The 22,488-nt window shown below is 42.4% G+C and overlaps 1 protein-coding gene across 3 annotated transcripts in view; it reads right to left on the bottom strand.

Moving 5' to 3' along the window:
* The window catches only part of MKNK1 (MAPK interacting serine/threonine kinase 1), a 183,597-nt gene that overhangs the window by 96,676 nt on the left and 64,433 nt on the right, over positions 1-22,488 (bottom strand). For all 3 annotated transcript variants that reach the window (XM_078671672.1, XM_078671674.1, XM_078671673.1), the window contains exons 5-7: positions 20,065-20,144; positions 18,885-18,958; positions 11,575-11,679 (exon numbers count right to left, since the gene is read on the bottom strand). In XM_078671672.1, coding sequence (XP_078527798.1) covers positions 11,575-11,679; positions 18,885-18,958; positions 20,065-20,144 — 259 coding nt within the window. The remainder of the gene's footprint in view (positions 1-11,574; positions 11,680-18,884; positions 18,959-20,064; positions 20,145-22,488) is intronic.

The following is a 22,488-nucleotide window of genomic DNA, read 5'->3' as shown; positions in this document are numbered from 1 at the left end:
AGTCACATACCCCCTCCCCTTTCCTACAAGAACCTGGAGAACCACCTGTCAAATGGCGCCTCTGGTACAGATCCTTGGATGCATATTTAGGAGCTATTGATGGTTTGAAGTTCAAACCAGATAGGAAGCACAGTCTTTTGTATCATTATTACCTAGGAATTGAAGGCCAAAATGTTTATGATCATTTGCCTGCTTACTTAGGAGGCGACAGTGGTGACCTACAAATTTCAGTTAGCTGTCAAAAAATTATCAATTTATTTTGAAGGAAAAGTTTCTTGTTGTTCACAGACATAAGTTTTTTACACGTGCCCAAGGTCCTAACAAATCTATTGACATATGTTACTGCTTTTAAAGTTATTGCTGGTTATCGCGATTTTGAAAACTTCACGTCACAGCTTAGAGATCAAACTGTGTTTAGATGTTTTTCCAAAAAGATTCAACAAAAATTATCCTGTAAAAATCCATCCTTGATGAGGCTATCGACCTAGCCAAAAGCATATAGTGTTCGCAATTGGATGCTAACACTAGAGGTTGAATCAACCACTAGTGTTGTAAAATACTCCAAGATATGCACGCCTCTGATTCACTTTCCAAAAACCCCAAACCTTTCTCTAATACCAGTATCGGGGATGGGAGAATTACGGTTTTTGGTGGTCGTCCAAAATTTTTATGATACATATTTTCAGCTTTAAAAACTGTCCTGCTGCAATGCAAGAATGCTGGAAACGCAGGAAAATTGGTCATTTTGGCAGGGTCTGTAAAGGAGGTAAACGTACTCCTGTACGTTACGTGCAAACCATTTTGAGACCATGAACAGGAGGTGGTTGAAAAGAAACTGGAGTAACTACTTTTAACTGTTGATTCTGTGAACATCAATAATATTCAATCTGATAACATTAGTGATCCGTTAGTTCAGATTAAAATTGATGACGTCAATATTCCCTTCTTATAGATTCTGGAGAATTACTATAATTTCTATTGATAAGTACTAATTATCTTGGGCACACAAAGCTTTATCTCCTCCTGATGTCATCACCACTGCTTTTGAAGGTAGTAGAATTGATTTGGCCGGTTATTTCACTGGCAACATTACCTTGGAAACCAAAACTATAATCGGTAAAATGTATGTAGCCCACAAAGGCAATGTTTTAGGATGGAGGCACCAAGCAGAATTTGGCATGATTATTAAACCAGGTCACACACATCCTGTTACTTTAACCAATTCCATTTCTGATCATACATTATGGAAAGAAAAATTCAAAGATATTTTTACTCAAAAAGTTAGTTTGATCAAAGATTTTGTGCACACCATCAAAGTCAAGGAAAGTGTCTTACCCATTAAACACAAATTACGTAATGTCCCTCTCAGCATTAGATCAGAACTCTCACTTATGTTAAAAAAAAATGCAAAGTGACATCATAGATGTTGCTATGCTGTAATTGAACAAGTCCTTTCTAATTTGCAAAACAAAAATGTCACTGTTGGGGATGACAAATGTATTTTTGCTGTCAATGAAGTTGAATATTTAGGACATATCCTTGCAAAAGATGGTGTGAAACCCAAACCAAGTATTGTAGACTATATTATTAATGCACCGCATCCGGTTGACAAGGATCAACTTCGTTCCATTATTGGAATGTGTGAGCTTTATTACAAATTCATCAACATTTTTGCCAATGTTAATGAATGTTTCAGGAGCCTATTAAAGAAAGGCACGGATTTTGTGTGTACCTCAGCATGTGATGAACATTTTCAACTCACTAAGGAGAGTATTTTATCTGCACCAGCGCTTCAAGCGTATGTTGAAGGTTGTTATACTTTTGTCACGGTGGATGATGGTGCCTATGGCATGGGTGCTGTCCTTTCACAAATGGTGGGTACGGAGGAAGTCACCCTTGGTTTTGCTTCATGTAGAATGAAAGATGTAGAGCTAAGATATTCTGTCAGAGAAAGATGCTTGCCCGTGGGGAGTAAAGAAATTTAAATCATATTTCGGGGGGGGGGGGGGGGGGGGGGGGGAGAGAACATTGTGGCTTAGGACAGACCACAATCAGTTAGTAGACATCAGATCAGGCAACAAGATTAAAAAAAAAAAAAAAAAGCTATGGCTAGACTGGCTAGATTGACCACCAAACTTGGGGTTTAATTTTTCAGTGCAAAACATATCACAGCAGATTTTTTGTCTAGACACACTGTTCAAAATTCCAGCTCAAGTATTAATGAGGAGGAAGACATTGAAGAGTGTATTATTGCCAGTGTGGATGACCCCTTTATTTGTGCCAACATGGAGTGGCGCAAAGCTTTAGAAAGTGACTCCACTCTTGTACAAGTCATAAATTTTGTCGTAACAGGCTGGCCCAAAGAAAGGTCCATTGATCATAATCTTCAACCTTTCTGTAAAGTTGCCAATGAACTTTCCGTTGAAAATAGTTTATTGGTTAGAGAGGGAAAAGGGAAAGTTGGTTCCTCCCTCCTGTTTCAGGTTAAGACTTTTAGAAACTGCTCATTCTGGTCATCTAGGCATCACTGCTACCAAACGCAGGATTAGAAATGATTTTTGGTGGCCCAGTGTTGATCGTGAGGTTGAAGCACTTGTAAATAGTTGTACTCAATGTTCGTACAGTGACAAACATTTAACCACTTGTTTGCCTACTTCTAAAGCGGTTTTATCCACAGCAAGGTTTGGAAAAGAGTAGCATTAGATGTTTAGGACCATTTCACGTTCTGCCCAATTGTATGAGATATTTTATTGTTCTCATTGATCATCTTTCCAGATGGGTAGCAGTTAGAGGCGTTTGTGAACCCAACACCAAGTGCGTCATTCGTTTTCTTCAGGATGTATTCAGTAGGGAAAGAATTCCTGAATTATTGACCAACAACGGTGTTCAGTTTACCTCTGCCACCATGCAAATTTTTTTTAACCAAAGTAGGAATCAAACACTTACGCACTTCATTATATTTTCCTCAAGCCAATGGAAAAGTTAAGATTCAACAGGGTCTTGGTTGAATGCATACAGGGTGCAACCAAATCTAGAGTAGATTGTGAGACTGCTATTAGAGATGCTGTCTGGGCATACAGAACTACCACTCTACTACAGAATTGAACATCCATGGCTTGTATCTTCTTAGACCAGTCTTTGCCGGGAGTTGGAGCTATTAATACAGATACTGGAAATAGAAGGGGAGGGGGGGGGAGGATTTGGGAAGGGGTAAAAACCGCATAATGAAAGACTATGGCAAGCATGAACATCCACAGACCCCGCCCACCCTAAACGAAAGACCCAACTGAAGGCTATTCCAATATCTTAAAATATAGCTAGAGGTTCTCAAACAATCTTTTTGGCCAAACAGGCCCACTGTGCGGTAGTACAAAGCCATGCTGCATATAAGTTAAGCATTGCTCATCACATTACTCCATTGACCCAGTTCTCTGCAGCAGTCTTGGTTTTTCATAGTGTACATACAAATAACGGGTGCTGTGTGGGTGACTTTCAGCACCCCAAATTTTGGAACAGTAAGCCCCCATTTGATTTTGTGATTAGTATCAGGAGCACGGGTACTGGACCACAATTTGCTCCTAGTCCCCCTCTCATTTTGTTGAGAGATTTAAATTATTGTAATTTTGCATTATGTCAAATTTAAGGCAATGTCACTTTGAGGAATTTGTGGTATAATTTTACAGTGAAACACGCTTATGTCTAAAACAATTTAAACAATCGTATCTTAACGCAACATGAGTGGTTGTTTGTGGTGCTTTTGGTAAAAGTATTCCATCAAAACTAGATGCATTTTACACTCGCATTCAGCACAAAATAGATTTGCATTGTGCAAAGCAATGCCCCAAATTTCGCACATTTTACTTACAAAACACTGGCACTGCGTATTGGCAATCTAGGAGGCATAATATTTCGGACTTTAATTTCTTCAAGAAAAGTAATGGTGCAGTCACATTAGATGGCTAGTCAAAGTGAGAAGTGGTAAGATCGTAGGAACTTTCCTAACACAAGTTTGTTGCTGCACAGTCAGTGGTGTACAGTGAAAGGGGTACATCAAGGTTATATATGCAGCACTTTAGATCAGAGTATGATCTTTGGACTGTTCAATAGGAGCGGTACATGTGTGGTTGAGCGCAAGCCTTAACTAAGAGCAGTGTAGATAAGTTTCACCTGCTGAAGGTTCAATAGTACTACATGTATGCTATAGATTGCAGGTAGTCCCTCATTTGGCTTCCTACTCTCACTTGTTAGGATAGAAATAGGGTGAAAGACAGACAAGAGCCGATGAATGGCTTGGACCCAGGAAAGGTTTGACAGAGGTCTGAAACATGTTCACTTACTAATGGCATTGCATAGAACAGCCATTTCAGGCAGATTGTTTTAGTGATTCAAAGAAAAGCCTTACAATAAAACACTTCATCTAGTGAACTCCTCCTATGCATTTTGAAATCCACGGTCCCTTACAGAGAACTACTAGAATAACTATTTTGCTCTAGGAACAGAGAATGCATAAGTAAAAATGAATACACTGAATGATGTGAATCATTCTTTGACAAGAAAAAAAAAACAGGCTCAAGCCCACTAACAGCTCCCAAGGGAGCAAATGTCATATGTAAACAATGGTCATACTGAGGAGGGACCCAATGGTGACACATTCTACTTAAAGTGGCCCAGTGTAGCAGTCTTAAAAATAAATCTTAGATGAGAACTGAAGTTTCCTCCCAGCCACGTCCCATCTACAATAAATATCTATTCATCCACATTTCGGGCACTCCCATACCTTTTGAGAGTATTTGATAGACTTAAATATGACATAGCTCATGTTCTGCTGATGCTGGTCATCCTGCATGTGTGCTTCTGTATAGGAGCAGTGGCCATATATTTTGGAGGAAAGAAATACCAGCTGATGGACTGAAATGGTGCTACACCCAAGATACCTCAATTTGGTAAAGTGGGAGAGCTAGGATTTCACTTGGTTCACAGTCAGCAACTTAGTCTTTAGCCCACATCTCTAATGCTAAATGGGATTCCCAAAGCAATGGGCTTTTCGGTAATGTGAAGATTGCGAAGGGTGCACATATGCCTAAATAGCTGGGGGGAAAGCTTGGATTGTCACCCAACATAATTATGCTTTCAAACTCCTGCTGATAGATGATCATGCCACAGTTGTGATCATTAAATCTAATGTAAGCACTTGTTACTCATGTACAATGGCAACTTACCCATGAAACTAGGTAGAATACAGTACCAGGGTGACCGTGACTACACGCCTCCCACTATAGAGAATCACTGATGCAACAGCCCAAAGCAAGCGGTCAGTATACACAACCACCACAAAGGGAAGGGAGTAGTGATCTTGCAGATCTGTGGGTGGTTTGAAAGCAAAAAGCAACATAAGAAAATAAATGAGATACATTTCACTAAGCAAAGATTGGGATGAAGAATTGCAGTCTGCTGGTTCTTCAGGAGGAGTGTACTAAAAGTGCACTGGAACTATGGGTCAGCATTTCTGGGTTGGGCCCTTAATGGGTGTACTGTGACAGTGCTGTTGAAGCTTGCTAAACCTGGCCTACCACTGGTGTTCTCCTCTCCCCTGGAAGGACTGCCCAACAAGGATGCTTCTAGGGGAGGCTCAGCGTTAGGCCACGGTTGATGGGATGAAATTTACAAGTCTTGAGGGCTGCCTAGCGAGGAGGTAGGCCTCAGTGTCTCCAGCTTTTTGGACGCAATCATTGGATTGGTTAGTGGATAGATGGATGGATGGATGGGTACACTTTTGTTCATACAGAGTACCACGATTTAACGGTTTGCACTCTGATTCCCTGGGTGGCCACAAGGAGTAACAAGCATGACTCAGATGGCATTGCAAAGGGAAATAAGAATCCCTCCATTCAGCATTTAAATTCCCCAGTATTTACAGTCCAAACAACTGGGATAAATTGGATCACAGGACCTTGGGTCACATCCAACAGAGGCTGACTCACTGGGCACTGCTGCACCGAAGTAGCTCCCTTTCCATCACTCCCAACAAGACAGCCCTAAATTGCAACCCTGAAATGTGCGCCAGGCGCAGCTTGCGCCCTGCCTTAATGTGTCATTATCTGGCAAGTGACTAATGCAACAGCAGTACAAACTGAGTCGGAACTATGTACTGCATGCGGCTGTGCGTACTCATTTGCTTAGCAGGTAGGTGCAGGGCAGTAGCTACAGGGAGCCTGACCGGACATCAGACAAGGAGAGACTGCATTTGTGGCAGCCTGCACCTCCACCAGTGTCATTGACTAGTTAGTAAGCAGTGCCACTGATCACTGGCGAGAGGAGCTGCGAGATATATTCGCTCCAGTGTTCGCACCAAACTTAGCACTCTCGAGCAAGTGCCATTAAGCGGGAGGTGCCCCCGCATCCATGACTGCTCCAAAACCTCGTAGTTTGCACCACAAAAGACCAGCACTCAGTGGCGAGCTTTCAGTTTTTATTATAAGCTCACGGTGTCCAGACGAGTTTCGGCATTCGCCTTTGTCGATGGTGACCTGGCGTCGCCGAAACGGCCATTTTATGTTTGCATATCACTTCAAGGACATAGTCATAGGACAACTGCGCCGGCACCGCGGCCACCATCTTTGAATGGTGCATCATATTCATTTACATCGCCGCAAAGCGCCATAGCGTCAAAGTTACACTTTATACATCATTTTATGTGAATAATGCCCATGGATGAGCTCATTACGCTATACTCCTAAATATATCAGTTATGACACCTTTAGCCCACCGATGGGCTTGATCATAAATTTTGAATTACATAGTGCTCATAGATGAGCCATAGTGCGTTAGATGTCAAAGATGTCCATGTATAATAAACAACCATCAAAACATTACGCATCAAGAGTCACATCATAAGACAAAACCAAGAGTCTAATTAATCTAATCCTCCCTTCTTAATCTATCTTCATTAGTTGTCCCCTAAATGCACAGCCAGTTCCTCATGAGAATTCAAGCCCCCAGGTGCCTTTGTATTAAGATAGATAATATACCTGGACTCCAGCCTTCTAAGGGTCATTAGTCTGTCTCCCCCCCCCTCGGATTCTGGGGCACATGATCCAGGCAAAAGTAAGTCAGCAGATCTCTGTTCCCTCCATGTAGTTCTTTAAAATGAAGTGCTACAGGGTATGTCATATCTCCATTATTAATGGCTCTAGCGTGTTCCAATACCCTAATTTTGGCCGGATGGATAGTACTGCCCACGTATTTTAGTCCACATGGGCACTGTAAGCAGTATACTGCATACGGGTAGTGCATGTCAGAAATTTGTTATTCTGGGCTGCCGCATTCCCGGTTCTTGGAATGTAGAGACTTCACTGTTCCCAGTACATGCCTTGCACTTTTTACAGGGACGAAAACCCTTCAGATCTTTCTCAAAACCCTTTGATGTCTTCTTCACAGTATAACTATTTGTAAGGCTGTCTCTGAGGGACCTGGCTTTGCGGAAATTTATCAGGGGTCTCTTCGGAATATCCATTCAGATAACTGGATCCATTTGCAGTATATTCCAGTGCCTGCTAAATATGGATCTGAGTTTCGTGGCATCCTTTGAAAAGGTGGTAATCAACCTGAAACCCTAAGTTTTGTCCCCTTCTACATTTCTTAGTCTCTGTCACAAGGAGCCTGTCTCTAGCTATGGAGTCAACTCTAGTTTTTGCTCCCTCTAAGGTCTGTGCACTGTTACCTCTCCTTCGAAATCTTCCCATGCTCTCGCCTGCATATTTCTCAAAGTCTATTTTTCTGGTGTTATTTCTCTTAATGCGGAGAAGTTCTCCATACGGGATGCTATTTATTAGTCTAGGCGGGTGCCCACTGCGGGCATGCAAGATAGAATTGCCAGCAGTGGGCTTGCGGTAAAGTTTAGTACATAGTTGGTTTTCAATTACAATAACCGAGATCTAGAAAATTAACAGAACGGTCACTGATTTCTACTGTGAATTGCAAGTTGTAGTCGTTCTGATTAAGTGCCCCAATATACTCCTCGGGGTGAAAATTGAAAAAACACAGATGGACAGAATGTAGAACAATGTCATACATTCACCCCAGTACAAGGACCTGGGCCTAAATACATCGTTTTTTGCACTCCACACCACCCTGGGTTAGACACTGGCTATATGCAAATCAGCTCTGACCCAGTGCCTCCACACCCCTGGAGTCAAGCTATCCAGGCTGATGAAGTGATATGCAAACATAAAATGGTCGTTTCGGCGCAGCCAGGTCACCATCGACAAAGGCGAATGCCGAAACGCGTCTGGACACCGTGAGCTTATAATAAAAACTGAAAGCTCGCCACCGTGAGTGCTGTTCTTTTGTGGTGCAAACTACGAGGTTTTAGAGCAGAAATATATAAGCGTTTGGCTTTTATATGTGTCAGGAGCGCCAGGCTGTTTGCGGATGCTGTCCCAGATTAAAGGAGTTAACCTGCCGTGTGTGGCCTTCTTTCCTGGAGGGAAGTCTGTTTTGAATATGTGCGGCCGCCCTAGCCGCTAGAAGGCCCCACTGCTCAACCAGCGGGATGACTGCACCGGTGACAAAGGTGCAGCTGATACAGCGGGTCCGGTCTGTGGATGCTTCATGGCTATGCTTCGCCCTGGGGAGCACCTAACACACCCACTGGGGTATATTGAAACATTTGGAGGTACTGTGGCGCCCACTGGGGTTTAATTGAAATGGTGAACTACAAAGACCAGCATGCTTTGCGCATACGCCCACTGGGGCGGGGACATTAAATATGCGAGTAATTCACCAGAGCTACTGTTTTCCTCTCAGCCAGTGATCAAGGGCGGGACCACGCCCAAAACGCGTTTGGCTTTTATATGTGTCAGGAGCGCCAGGCTGTTTGCGGATGCTGACCCAGATTAAAGGAGTTAACCTGCCGTGTGTGGCCTTCTTTCCTGGAGGGAAGTCTGTTTTGAATGAATATATATATATTTTTTTATTCACCAAAATGCGCAGTTACTGAAGGCACACCGTTTAACAGCCGGTGCGAGTTCCAGGGACGGGCTTTCCCTGCTCGTTAATTTCTCACCAAGGAAGTCATTACTCGCACTCCACCATAAATAATTATCTTGCAGGTTTATTGCAATGCCATTACAGCAACAGCTTCACAGTGTGTGTGTGTGTATATATATATATACACACACACACACACACACACACATATATACATACATACACACATTTATATATACATACACACATACACCATGTTCCAGCAATCACGTGACTTTATATCCATTTCAAGATTCCTACTTCATTGCAGTCTTGCTTTTCCTATTATAATATCAAGTCTAAAGTCCCACATGAAAAAGGACACGCTACATTGGATGAGTTATTCTGGTAGACTGGGGAAATTTGGAAGCTCTAAAGGTCTGGGGATCCAAGATAGGATACTTTCAATCCTCCAAATAAAAGAAATAACCACCAAATGGAATTTGCAGATCAAGAACCCTACATAAACCATTTCAGCTTGCACAAATGGTAAAGTGCAAGATATTTGGAGATAAGCTAACCACCATGTTATGTTTATAACTCTGTAATGTTTGTTGGAAGCATGCCTGATAGTGACTGCTGTCACAAAAGTTTGCAAATAAATTGTTAGCCTAATAGGTATCGATTGCTTTCTTCGGATGAGTGATATTAACTATATACAAATGTCCTACAAAGGGCATTATGTGGCACATTTGCACAGGCAATAAGTGACTTCACATTTCAGAGTCCCTGTTCCACAGGAGCTTGAGGGCGGGGCGGGGGTGGGGGGAGAGAGGGGAGGTACCAGTTGTACAGTGAATTTGAAGGCCAAGTCTGTAAACAACCTTTGGGGTAATTTAGGAGGAATGCTAAAAAGGCCTGGCAGTCCTGTGAATGGACTTTGCTTAAAAGTCCTACATTGGAAAGTGGAGGTCTTGGCACAGATTAATTTTAAGAGCATATATTTTCTGCACGCGATCAGCATGCAAAGGAACATTCTTGTGGAAAGTGAATCAAAAAACAGCTTTAAAAGTTCTGGGACAGCCCGACCAGACCTATTCCTCTTAGGACACCATCGCAATCCCACATTATTGGCCTAAATGGAAAGTGTCCGGTTACAATATATTTGGCACAAAACAGAGCTCCTAAAAGTAGCACCCAAGACGGATAGTACCCTTGGAACAGACTCCAACTAGCACAGGAGAACAAGAACTAGCTTAAGATAAACCACTGATGTTGAAACATTCACTTTCACGGATGCCAGCCTGAAAGATCTAAGGATTGGCAAATGAAATGCTGAGGGATGAAAGACCCACTCTAAAACTGCACTTCTGAGTGATGAACAAGTGCGCGAAAGACACAGGACAGCTCACAAATTAAACACCAAAAATGTACTCACCTATGTGACGTTAAGTGAATCAATGCTTAGGTCTTGGTAAGCACACAAGAGGCATAAAATGCAGTGGGAATCTATGCTGAATAATTTAAAAATCGACCTGTGCCTAAAATGTCTGTACTGCTGTTCTTACTTGAAGAGCAAATCACTATTGTTTGACTTTCGCAGACAAATCACAGTAAGCCTCAATATTTACATGCCACGATGTGCACCAGTATCTTGTTGTGGGACTTAGGAGCCACTTCAAATTTTGAATTTGGTATAAGACTGGCAAAGAACAGGTACCTATAGTGAAGCACTTGCATTTAGATTTCTTTAATGCAGATATTGGCAAGGGTATACCCCTGCACAGCACAATTACCCCCCCCCCCCCAACAGACTACTATGCACATGGCAACTTGTGTTATGTGCACAATTGTCTGTCTACTGGGTCTTTGAAAGTAGAAGCTGCCTCATGACACTTCCATTATGCAATAGGTCTGTGGAAGGAGTGCTATACGTAAAAAGGGGGTAATTGTGCTTGAGCTTCAGAGGCCAGAGATAATTTGCCTTGGGACTTCTGCTTCAAAGTTTATGCTTCATGTGGAACTTTTGATACAGTTATTATATTCTGTTATACCTTTACGGGAGAAGGGGAAACTCCACACTACAGACATACCCTGCTTGGAAATTTAACATCTAAATGGCTTTCACTGCCTTCAAGAGTCCAGCTTCCCACAGAGGGTTTGCTGAACTCCCAACAGGTTCAGCTGCAGAGCAAATTCATAATCAAATGGAAATTTAGGAGTTTCTTGCACACAGGCTTAACTGGGCGCATCAACAATGTAGATTATAAGCAACCTAGGCTTTTGAAGTAGATGAGAGCTTCGTTTAACTGACACCAAGTTATGCAGAGTAGATGCATATGGTTTTACACATAGAACAAGCTAAAAAGTCTTGGACGGGCTAGAAATTTAACAAAAGCCATTTCAGATGTAGATTTCATTTGGATTGCGAATAAAGTCAAACATTCAATCATAACTAAGCACCTGGAAAACCAGATTGGGACAGTATAGATTTATTTGTTCTGCTTACAATCAGGCTTAATGAAAATATAACCGTAGTTGCATATTTGTCTCTTCATATTTCCTATTTACACCTGCTGCACACAGCCATTTGTTGGAGTTTCTTACCTTTAGTATGGAGGAAATTCAAGGCAGTGGCGATGTCTTTAACCACCTTGCTGGCCTCTCTCTCATTAAAGTGCCTTCGTCTTTGGATGTGACTAAGGATGGAACCTGCAGAAGTGGGTTTTGGGGGATGGGGGTGCACAAAAAAAACAAATCACAAGTGAAAATCTGCTTTGGCACTTTAATAGCTACTGATACATCAATCCGAGCAGCAAAAGCATCTCTACACACCACTGGTTCAGCCATTTTAAGTTAGGTACTCAGGCTGCACGTGCTCATATAGGCTTTGCTTGAGGCACGCCCATTTGAGATTTCTTTTAAGTAGTTGGTGGACATTCAAAGACGAACTCCATGGAAAGTGAAATGTGTGCTCACCACATACTGGACACAGGATTCCAACAGAAGGGGTGCCTGAAGCTTAAGAGGACTATACAGATAGCTATACACCATCACAACCTGTACACATCAATCTAGGACTGAAGGCTTGAAGATAGTTGCTCTGGGTTTTCATGCAAGACCGCTTATTAGGAGGTAGAAAGCACAAGGGTGGTGCTATGGCACTGCAATGGTGGATTTGCATTTTAATGGTGTGGTGCACAATTTAAGGGCGATGCAATGTTGGTGCATAGAGATGAGGGGATTTTCCTAAGCAGGTGGAGGCAAAGACAACAGACCACATTAAAAGCAAATGTGCCACTGCCCTCCTTTTGGGGCAGTCAACTTCGTGTTGAAAAGTTGCCCTTTATGCAGGGTCACCATGGATTTTTGCTGTTTACCACTGATTAGCAAGGCTAAAGCGCCCAGAGTAATAAAGTACCTGTTCTCCCTCTTTCAATGTGATGAAATTGGTATAGCCCCAATTGTACCATATGCTAGGGACTTTTAACCAATTCAGCAATGCCAAAGAGTATCAAAGGCCTGTAAGTTAAATGACACGTAATGCAGCACCCATCGTGCCATCCACTCCAGTTTCAATGCAAACAGGATTTCAGGCCTACCATGTGTGGTGGTCTACTGTTTGCAGTTTTAAGACTGCAAATTCACCCTGTCAATACAACCCATTTTGACATATCAAAACCTCCCTATTTAAAAGTAGGATCTGTAAGGATTTGGTTAAACTGGTCCTTACTGTGAAAAGCCCCCCCCCCACCCCCCACAAAAAAAAAAAAAAAGCCAGCCTTGCTACAGTGAAAATACACTTTTTAGGTCTCGCCTACGCAGTGCGCATGCACTGCAGAGGAGACCTTTAGCCATTGTGCAGCTCTTTTTCCAATCACATACTCGTGCTTGCAGCGGCATACGCCTAGCGGGAGTGTGCAGCAGGGCACCTCAAGCACGGGTATGTGCTTGGAAAAAGAGCAGACAGCTTGGTCAAGCGCGTGCACCACTCACGGGTGCCCCGCTTGTTGACGTGGAGGCTTCCACAGTGCCCAGCACTGTGCCAAGACACTGATACAAGCCCCTGCTGTGATGCCAGCGCACACATGTAATGGGAGGCCTGGCGTCTCGTCATAGTTATCTCGCTTGTAGGAAAACCATGACTTGAAGAAACGGTTCATAACCTCTTTTCTTCTTTCATTTAGTTGCTTCCCTGTAAAATTGATCCAAAAAAGAAAAAAACACTCTTGCCGGAAATGACCTTTTTCTATTCCAAAGTGCAGCCTCGGGATGGAGAGAAATAAAAGGTTTTAAATATGAAAAATAATTACATAACTAAAGAAAGACAAGAGTGGTTGCAAAGTGGCCAGATTGGTTTTATTCACATCCAAACGCATTAGCCTCACTTTACAGAATTTGCAGTGAAGCGCTACTTTTGTTTTCTGTGTCTGGAGCGTGCATGTGTTTTTGCTGTTTTCCAGCTAGGGAGAAGATAGAGTGGTATGAAATCCCCAAGTATCCAATGTCGTCACTAAGAAAACGAGAGGTGTAAGTAAACATTAAAACCAGGGTTTTTCCGCAAATGGCAGCTCCGTTTGCATGCAGCAGGTCGGCGCCCAATACCGTGCATGTATCATGTGGCCAACATACCAGTCAGTTAGCAATGATGATCACCTCACACTGAATGCTGGTCCGCAAACCGTACCTGTGAAATGCACTGAACTAACTGCAGGAAAAACTTTGGAGTGTGACATGAAGAAAGTAGTTTAAATATAATCTGCGTGCCTTCCAAATAAATTATAACTGAGCTGTAATGTCAGTGAGGTAATCTGAAAAACGGAAGAAAAAAAAAAACTTTTAAACTTTCAGCAGTAAAAGGTGACACCGGAATCTAGACAATCTTGGATGCGTTTTGTTTTGAACTGTTTTCTGTTATTAGTCTGCATGTTACAAAGAAACTAGGGAAGGTATAAGGTGTCCAACAGCTACAGAGCTGTAATTTTTTTTATATATTTTTTTATTTTCTTTTATATGTTTTTATCATTCTTCCAACCACCATGGACATATCACAAACAGTGGGAAGCAGCCATAAATTGTATATACATTTTATTTAAATTGTATTTTTTAACTCTGTCTTTGTATCCAGTTCCAATATCAGGCTTGTAGCAGTGGGTTACAAATGCTGCGAGTCTCAGATCAGTGCTTGCCTTTCACCCACTGGTACCTTTAGTCCCAGCCCTTTGGAAATCAAGGTCTCCCATCACCCTGACAGTGTGCTTGGAGTAAGGCAGCAAAAGGCACAAACCTTCAGGAAACAAAAATACTTAAGCATTTGCAATGCAATCGGTCTTGCATTTGCGAGAGTATGAGCTATTGGCATTGTAAACGAAAATGTTAATTATTTATGTGTTGGTTTTCAAAACAGATAAAAAAGGCAGTCATGAACAATGCTAATAGCTTAAACTTTCGCAAATGCGAGACCTATTGCATTGCAAATGCTTGTTTTACAGTGGTGGAGCATTTGTCTGCAAATGCTTGTTTTAAATAGAAAACATTACATTTGATAATGCTACTTTCGGTGTGGAAGCAGCTAGAAACATCTCAAAGACTCTTTTAATAGTTATTCAAAATGCAATTTAAAATGTGAAACAAAATTCTGTATAGCGATTGAACAGATACTTTAGAAAGTTGCCTCTTGACCGTCTAAAGCCTCTGAAGGCCCAATTGCACTACGAGTACTACTGCCACCAGCTAGTAATTAACAGTTGAATAGGTGTGAACTGGCACCTTAGAGAAGAAAATAGGTGACCTGAATGGGCACAGGTGACCCCTCTGAACCTAATCTGAATGTCACATCCTCCTTAAAAAAGGTCTGCTGGTGTTTTTCATACGATGATGGGTGAGTGGAGGCACTTTAAAGATGCTACCCATGTGATAGGCAAATGTTAGCCAACACTATGCCATGGCCTTATTTTGTGTCCCTTCCCCAGCCAGGCCGGATCAGTGGGTCGGTTTGTCATTAGCGTCACAGCCTGTTTGTTAGATTTGCTCTGTCCGGTGTCGCTGTACCATTATCCTGGAAGATTAAAAAGTATTTCAACTTACTTAGTCTGGATCCTTCCTTTTCTAAACTGGGTTTACATAGAGCACTTGTGGCACACTACAAAAGTAGTAAACCGGATGTCAAAACAATTAGTGTATTAGCTCTCCGGTTGCTGAAAACTTCATTTTTGTTCTACCTTAGGTGCTTGTGGGTACAGGACCTGCTTCAAGTTGGATTGTGTTAGATGTGGGAGGACACCAGGAATACCACTGCACACCAACCACACACCTGAGCCCAAGATTAGTGAGGCGGAGAACTTGGGATAGTTTAAAAAAAAAAAACGCAACCAAAGCAGGTAGAGTAAGCCCCAGGAACTTTTACCCCATTGGTTAGAGTACCACCTGGAGTCATTCCTTTTGAGATGACAGGACAGTTTCCAATGGAACAACATTTATTGTGAAGTCGTGGTGACCCCCAGCAGTCAGCCTCTCAGCTCCCCAAGCCAAGCTCCTATGTTGGCTTCCACCACAGGATTCCAACATCAGAACTGGTTGCTAGGAGAAGGCCGACAACCAGGGAATGTATAATGAAAAGAAAAACACAAAAATTCCCATCAACAAGCTTGTGCCAAGGATAAATGTAGCAACATATGCACGAAGACCCCTCTGCGGAGTCAGGGAGGGTCAGGAAATGAGACAAGGACTGGCCTCGTATGCATCCTTGCTAACCACAATCTACATTAGCACAAGAGCAGATGAGTCCAAAAGATCAGTGGGTGACCCCCTGGAACGTCTGTCCTACTTATTGAGAAATGTACTGTTCTGAGTGTTTCACTATATGTATGGATCAGGGATTCTTAAGAAAGAAAATAAAACGACACTATATGTATGGATCAGGGATTCTTAAGAAAGAAAATAAAACGACATGGACTCACCACTCTGGGTGTTGTTATATCAAAGGCCATTGAGCCTGGCCAAAAGTACTAGTGGCGAGTGGGCTCAACAGGGAGCCCTTTCCTTGATTAGTGGAACCTAGGATCCACTATGCGGGCATACAGAAACGCTGCACCTTCTCGGTTAATCCCATTTATTATTGGAAGGGTCCAAAATGGATAAATGAATCTTGGTGATGCCTAGGGTGTTAAACACCCATGCATCTATTGGGTTGACACGTTCCAGCCTTATCTGGGCCCCAGAAGCCTTCTTGTCCTACAGTTAACATTAATCACATTCATCCAGTAAACATAGTATTCACTTGCATTTGTCAGCGAAAACGGTTCGCTAGACTCCGCAATAGTTTCCAGGTCAAAGTCAAGGACACAGTCTGGTCTTCCCCAAGGGAAGGTGATGCCAATTCTGCAGGGAATTGCCATCTCGTGCTGTAGGCAATATCCTTGCGGAGAGCATCAATTACACAGCAGTCTTCATGCAAATCACCACATCTAATCTCAGATTCCACTTTATACGGACTTTACAATACATCAAAAAGAAAGGAATTCCAAGTACATCAGGTCAGAATTTCCAACACTGATGAACAGGAGCCAAGAATCTTAATCAAGCGGATCATGTTTGTGTACATCGCATAATGCTGCTGCCTCTTCCTGCTTTTACCACCATAAAGTTTAGGGCAGGATTCATTGCTCCTAGACAATCATTCTTGCCTTCATCTTTGTGAGAACTCCTTTTCCAGATAAGTGAGCTTTAGTGCAAGGTGCTACTGTACATAATTGGTAATCCACAGTTCTGAATAGGTAATATGCTATACCTACAATTTATAAATGTCTGCGTACGCAGGTTAATGGCATATGAGGACCTGCATCTCTGAAATATGTTAAACCACCAGAAAGTAGGTATGCCAAACACAGTAATCTTTTGTTGATAATGCACCCAATTACATATGCCCAACAACTAATTTACATCAGACTATGTAGCTTTCATGTGCTATTGCGCAGGATTCATTTGTACTGCAACTGTACATGCTTCCAAAAATCCCTCGAGAAAATAGGAGTAAAACGGAGAAAAGAGTCAACATTTGAGCCAACGAGCGCAAACCATGGTATTTTCCACATTTTATAGCAGAGTATGATGTCCGTCGTTCTCAAACGAACTTGATGTAGCTTGGAAGGTTGCATCCTCCCAAACAGAACATGGTACATTTTTGGAGCAGTATTCTACGCAGTTTGGATATCAGTCATATTTTTAAGATAGCTGTCCATCGTTCAGGAACCGCTGTAGATTTACTTTTTTTGTGTTAATCAAGTTTATAGCAAAACTAATCCAGTTGATTGCCAGCACATCCAAGTACCTACCATAAGTGCACCCACTGTTTGGTATCCAAATCCTATCTTCTCTGCACATCATACCAGATTAACACCTATTTAAGGAACCTAGAGTAATGAGGTAGAACGGGATAGTGGAAGGGGTCTGGCAAAGCAGATATGGGAAACTGCAGCCACAGCCTGCAACGTGTAGCCCTGTGTAAAAAGGTGTTCCTGCAGCTGAACTGCACCTTGACAGACGGAAGAAAAGTGGTTTAAAACCTACTTAACGGTTTGCAGTGCCAAATCCGTCTCTTTATTTTATTTGTAGCTGTATATAATTCAAACAAAACCCTAGGGTCTCAAAGCACTTTATGCAAGAACAATTACTCCTGCATGTAAGCAATTCACACTAAGACAATCCAGCAGTAACAAAGGATTCGGTCCCCAGGGACTAGGCATGGTACATCAGCTAAGTGGCAGGTTCAAGCAGTTCCAACTTGTAACCAAGCCTGTGAGGGGCCCCATATATTCAAGGGAAGCAGAACCAAAGCATGCATCAGTCAGACAGTGGTGGATTAAGGCATGCAACTCAAGGGTGAGCACAGAGTAGGAGCGACCATCCCCTTCACCATCTTTGAAATGTTTCCAACCTCAAATACAGATGGTCACTATCTCTCCAGAGTTGTAGCTTGTAACTAGCGCTTCAGTAGACTACTCTTTAAAGTTCTTCTTATGCACCTTGATTGAGGAGTGCTCTCGAAGAAGTCAAGATTTCGGTCTGACATCTGGCAAGATGTCAGTTACACTCCTGTCTCAACTGTCTGCCTATGCAAAGATTTCACAATATCAGCATTAGATGCTCTTCAAATACCAGGGTTAATAAGGATACATCACTTTGCTTGTAATAGAAGGCACAGTGAGTCTCACGAGTGCCTGAAGAGTGAGCGACGCTTACAATGCAGAGTGAGCGACGCTTACAATGCTTCAGAACATTCTTTCTAGCACATTACATGTGGGCTAGTCCGTGAAGAGAGTCCATTTTCATACTGGGGAGTGGAGGGTTTGAAAAAGGCCTCTCATGGTGCTATTCACTTGGTCTTTCCTGAAGCGATACTGCTGACAAGTGTACACCCATTTGAAGCAAATTAGTGTAAGTTTTCTAAGTCAAGGTCCTCACATTTTATTCCAAATTACCTTCAACTCACGCCCCCCCACCCCCACACTTTGCGTTGAAAGGTTCAAGGAGATATGGGAGCGCAACTCCAAACCCAATCAAAAAAACGAAAACCTCTTCAGGAACATAAAAGAAAGAGGAAAAAAAAACCACAACAAACTGCAATGGAAGCAATTTATACCAAATCCTACAAATAAGGCTTTTCAATATCGTAGTATGAGAGGGTCTGTTTAAATGTAATCTATTCTTGCGAGGAGGGATAACAGTCGAAACTGGAAAGGAGGTTTAAGAACTTAGTGTAAAAATGATTACTTTTAAAATAAGAATGACTTTCACCAAGTTATTCTACTCTTCCTGCCACACGGGTCTCAACAGGTGCCTTCAGAACTTGAAGATTGTATGTAGGAGCCCTCATCACTGGTGTGGATGGATTAAAATGCTTTAAAAGGGTACTGTACCTCCACGTAACTTCTCAAACACTAGATAAAACCGGTTTTCGTCTTCAAAAAACTCTATCAACTCCAAAATATTCCTAGAAAATATAAAAATAGGATTAGAAAGATGTGGATGACAGCACTGACAATTATACATAAAGGCAATAACTTACAATAGGGGGTAAGATTCAGACCAGTATTCAAGGGAATGAAAACCCATATGTAGTTTCTAACAGGAGAGGCACCACCCTTCACGAATGCCATCGAATTGTCTTTTAGCTTCAGGGGTACTTCCACTTCCGGTCAGGGAGTAATCATTGTGGTCGCCAGTATTGGGTAAGCACAATTCTTACCAGAACTTCCTGAACCACGACAGTGCAATTGTTATGCAGTAACTTAGGAGTACACCAAAAAAGGAGACAAAGGCACAAAGAAAGTAGCAGCCTCGCATCTCTTATGCACTATCGGGGGTGGGGTGAGTTTCATATTTCTAATAGATGTTAGCCTACATAAACATTTGATCTCTATCTCCACATGGTTACATAATTTCAAGACTTGGATTAATAAAAAATAAATTAAAATATTTAAGTATAAACAAAGAATACCAGAATATAAAGAACAAAAAGACAAACACCAAAACAAGAAAACATTAAGTAGCAGTATGAACAGGTGATAAAAACATTTTTATTTCTATTATCTAGTACTTAACAGGGAAGTGGGAACAAATTCTATTAACCAATTTAACAGTACTACAGGAGGAACGGGAAAGGTAGAGAGGTTTTCCCCGTCAAGATTTCAGCCTGTAACCAAAAAGTCATTTAGGATAACTTACCAAACCCAGTTTAAATCGCGACGAAAAACAAGAATCAGAATGCCCTGATGTGGTAAGCCGATTGTTATACTGGGACAAGGTATCCTCAAGTCAGGAATCCGGGGCCAACAGTAGTTTGAGGATAGTGGATTGGGTGCGGGGTGGGGGGGGGGGTTAATGTGGTTAAGTCTCACATGCCCATTTTAAATAAGAACCACATTTCATGAATTGTATTGCTATAACCGTGAAATGGTGGTAAGTGAATGCTGTTCTGCTCACCTAGAGCTAGAGAGATGAGGGATGGTGGGGTGGGTGAAGGAGGTTATGCCTACCAAAGCCACTGTTAGATCAGGGATAAATGGTCCATGAAACAAAAAACTAAACAATACTTACTTGTTGCCTTGGCACTGGTACAGGGTTTCTACTTCACGAAATACTCTGCCCCGGCTATGCCCAGTATTCTTTTCAATAATCTGTATAGAAAAGAAATAAAATACTTAAATGTATTCCCAACACTGGATGGGGAAAGTGGAGTTGGGGCATATAGCAACTGCTGCAACTAATCAATTGCTCAAAGAACCACGGGATTCAAAAGGCATTACCAGAACGAGGCTGCATCAGTAGATGTGAACCTTGCAGATTTAGATTATACTTGGTACTCCGTGAAAGCAAAGGACACGGGGGATTTAGCTGCATAGAAACCAGCCAGGGTAGGTTTGTTGCCTACAAGTTTGAGGCAACAGAAACATGGCCCTACTATTAAGCACGGCTGAAAAAGTTTAAATACAACAACCAAAAAAAAACGTAAACCAACAATTAAGAGGAGCTCTTACATGCTGGCCAGGTGTTCTGAGACCGACCTTGAAGCAAGCACCTGCTCGGATGCAGCAGAAAGGTTAATCGTCCCAGGCCACTTTATCACACCAATGTTGGCAGGAGGTGGCAGCATGGCTTTTAATTTAATCATCGACTATGCGTATTAGGCATGTAATTTATAGCATATGCCATGATGTAATGATGTAATGGCCACCTGGGTGCGGTGCTGAAGGTCGCTGCAGCGCTCTTTGGGCTTGAGGCACAGTTTGAGATGAGTGAACGATGAAGAGGTTGACTGAATATCCAGATTGCAGGGGACGAACTGACTGATGCAAGGAATGGAGTCTGGGCCTCCAATCCAAGTGTAGAAGGGTGGGGTACACTTGCAAGGTAGGAAAGTTGACATTCCTCGGGAGCTGCATAAAAAGGTGGAACCGAGGCCTACTGCCACCACATGAAGTCTTAGTGAGTAGGTGGAGAAGATCAAAGTAGAAGACAGGAGGCCAAAGGGTCAACTGGAGACTAAAATATAAATTTCCACCCAATATAGCAGAGGTAAGGGCACATTTTAGTGAGAGGCCCTCCTAAATGAGGAATTGCTATTAATGAATTAGAGCAATTTATAACTATTTTCATTGCTGAACATGAAGAGTCTAGTGTCATTTTAGATGGATACAATGAAATGAGGGAAATTATCCATATATAAAAAAAAGTTATGATGCTCAAATCAGTCACTACACGGCTACACTTGAAGGTTTTAAACACTAAAGACAATATAAAGCCCCAATTGTAAAAAAAAAAAAAAAGAAAAAAAAAAAAAGCAAAAAGCAAACCGGGAGGATCTTTAGACTAGGCTGCAGTTAAAGATGCTAAAAGAATCTGAGTAATTGTGTGCGAGGCAAATGAATGGGGAACAACCAAGATGTTGGCGTAAAGCACTTTTAGAACCGGTAATCTGGTATGTGAGCCCATACATGCACTTCACTATTAACAAGGCTAACACCTTGCCAATTGCCACCAACATTTGTCCGCTGGGTGGTGGTTGTAGGAGGAGAGGGCGAATGGGGTGGCATGGCCAATCAAGATAGCCAAATAGTTTTCCTAAGCAGGTGCTCCGCAGGGCACCCTGCTTAATCCTCAACAGTTCTGCATCCCCTTGCTGTGATTACAGGAATTGAGCAGTCCAACCAGTCGGTGGAGCCCAGGATGCAGCCAAAAGGCGCTAGTAGACGGTCAGACGTGACTGTTCGGTCTTCATCCTACTGGTGCTGAGAGGCTGCTGCTAAGGTGTATGTGCAGCCAGGAGTGAAGGCTGAGAAACACACGCCACTGTGCTATGTCCCCACCGAAGTGACTGTTGGACCCGGCAGCAGGAAACCAGGGGTATGTGAGCAGAGAAGCACCCCCTCTTTGGTGCTGCCAGTGGTACAGGAGGAGCATGTGTCCTGGAAGCTGCAGCAGACGCTGCTACTTGCAGAGCGCTCCCTGGCCTTGGGTGATCCCAGTGTGTCTGCACTAGATCAAGGACGGCACAAGCCGGCAAGTGCAACTGAGGTGGCAGATTGAAGAGGGGGAGGAGCAAGGGGAAACATATAAACCTGTGGTGGGGCCGGAGGAGTTTGATGACTTAAGACTCTGCACACCTTACCACTGCTAACCAGTGCTCAAGAGCTTGTGCCCTTTCTGTAAACCAAATACTATTGGGCCACCCACTTAAGTAGCCCTTTTGCGATGTCTCAGGCCTAAACCATCCCTTTATACATATACAGGTCATCCCATAAGGTAGGCCTTGTATAACTCACAGGGCAGGGGACAGTTCATTATCACTACCAAGACATTTAAAAGTGCGCGTCCTGCTTTTTTTTGTTTTTAAACTCCAATTTCATTTTTCACTACTGCAAGGTCTCTACCATTGGGATTACCATATTACATCTTTGGAAAGTGAACTTCCAATTCTGACTAAGTTTAGTTTAATTGAACTCACAATTTAAAATCACAACT

This window comes from Lissotriton helveticus, chromosome 1_2 (assembly GCF_964261635.1).
Source record: "Lissotriton helveticus chromosome 1_2, aLisHel1.1, whole genome shotgun sequence".
Lineage (NCBI taxonomy): Eukaryota > Metazoa > Chordata > Amphibia > Caudata > Salamandridae > Lissotriton > Lissotriton helveticus.
The sequence above is the reverse complement of the archived record's forward strand: the minus strand, read 5'-3'. Positions and strand labels throughout refer to the sequence as shown.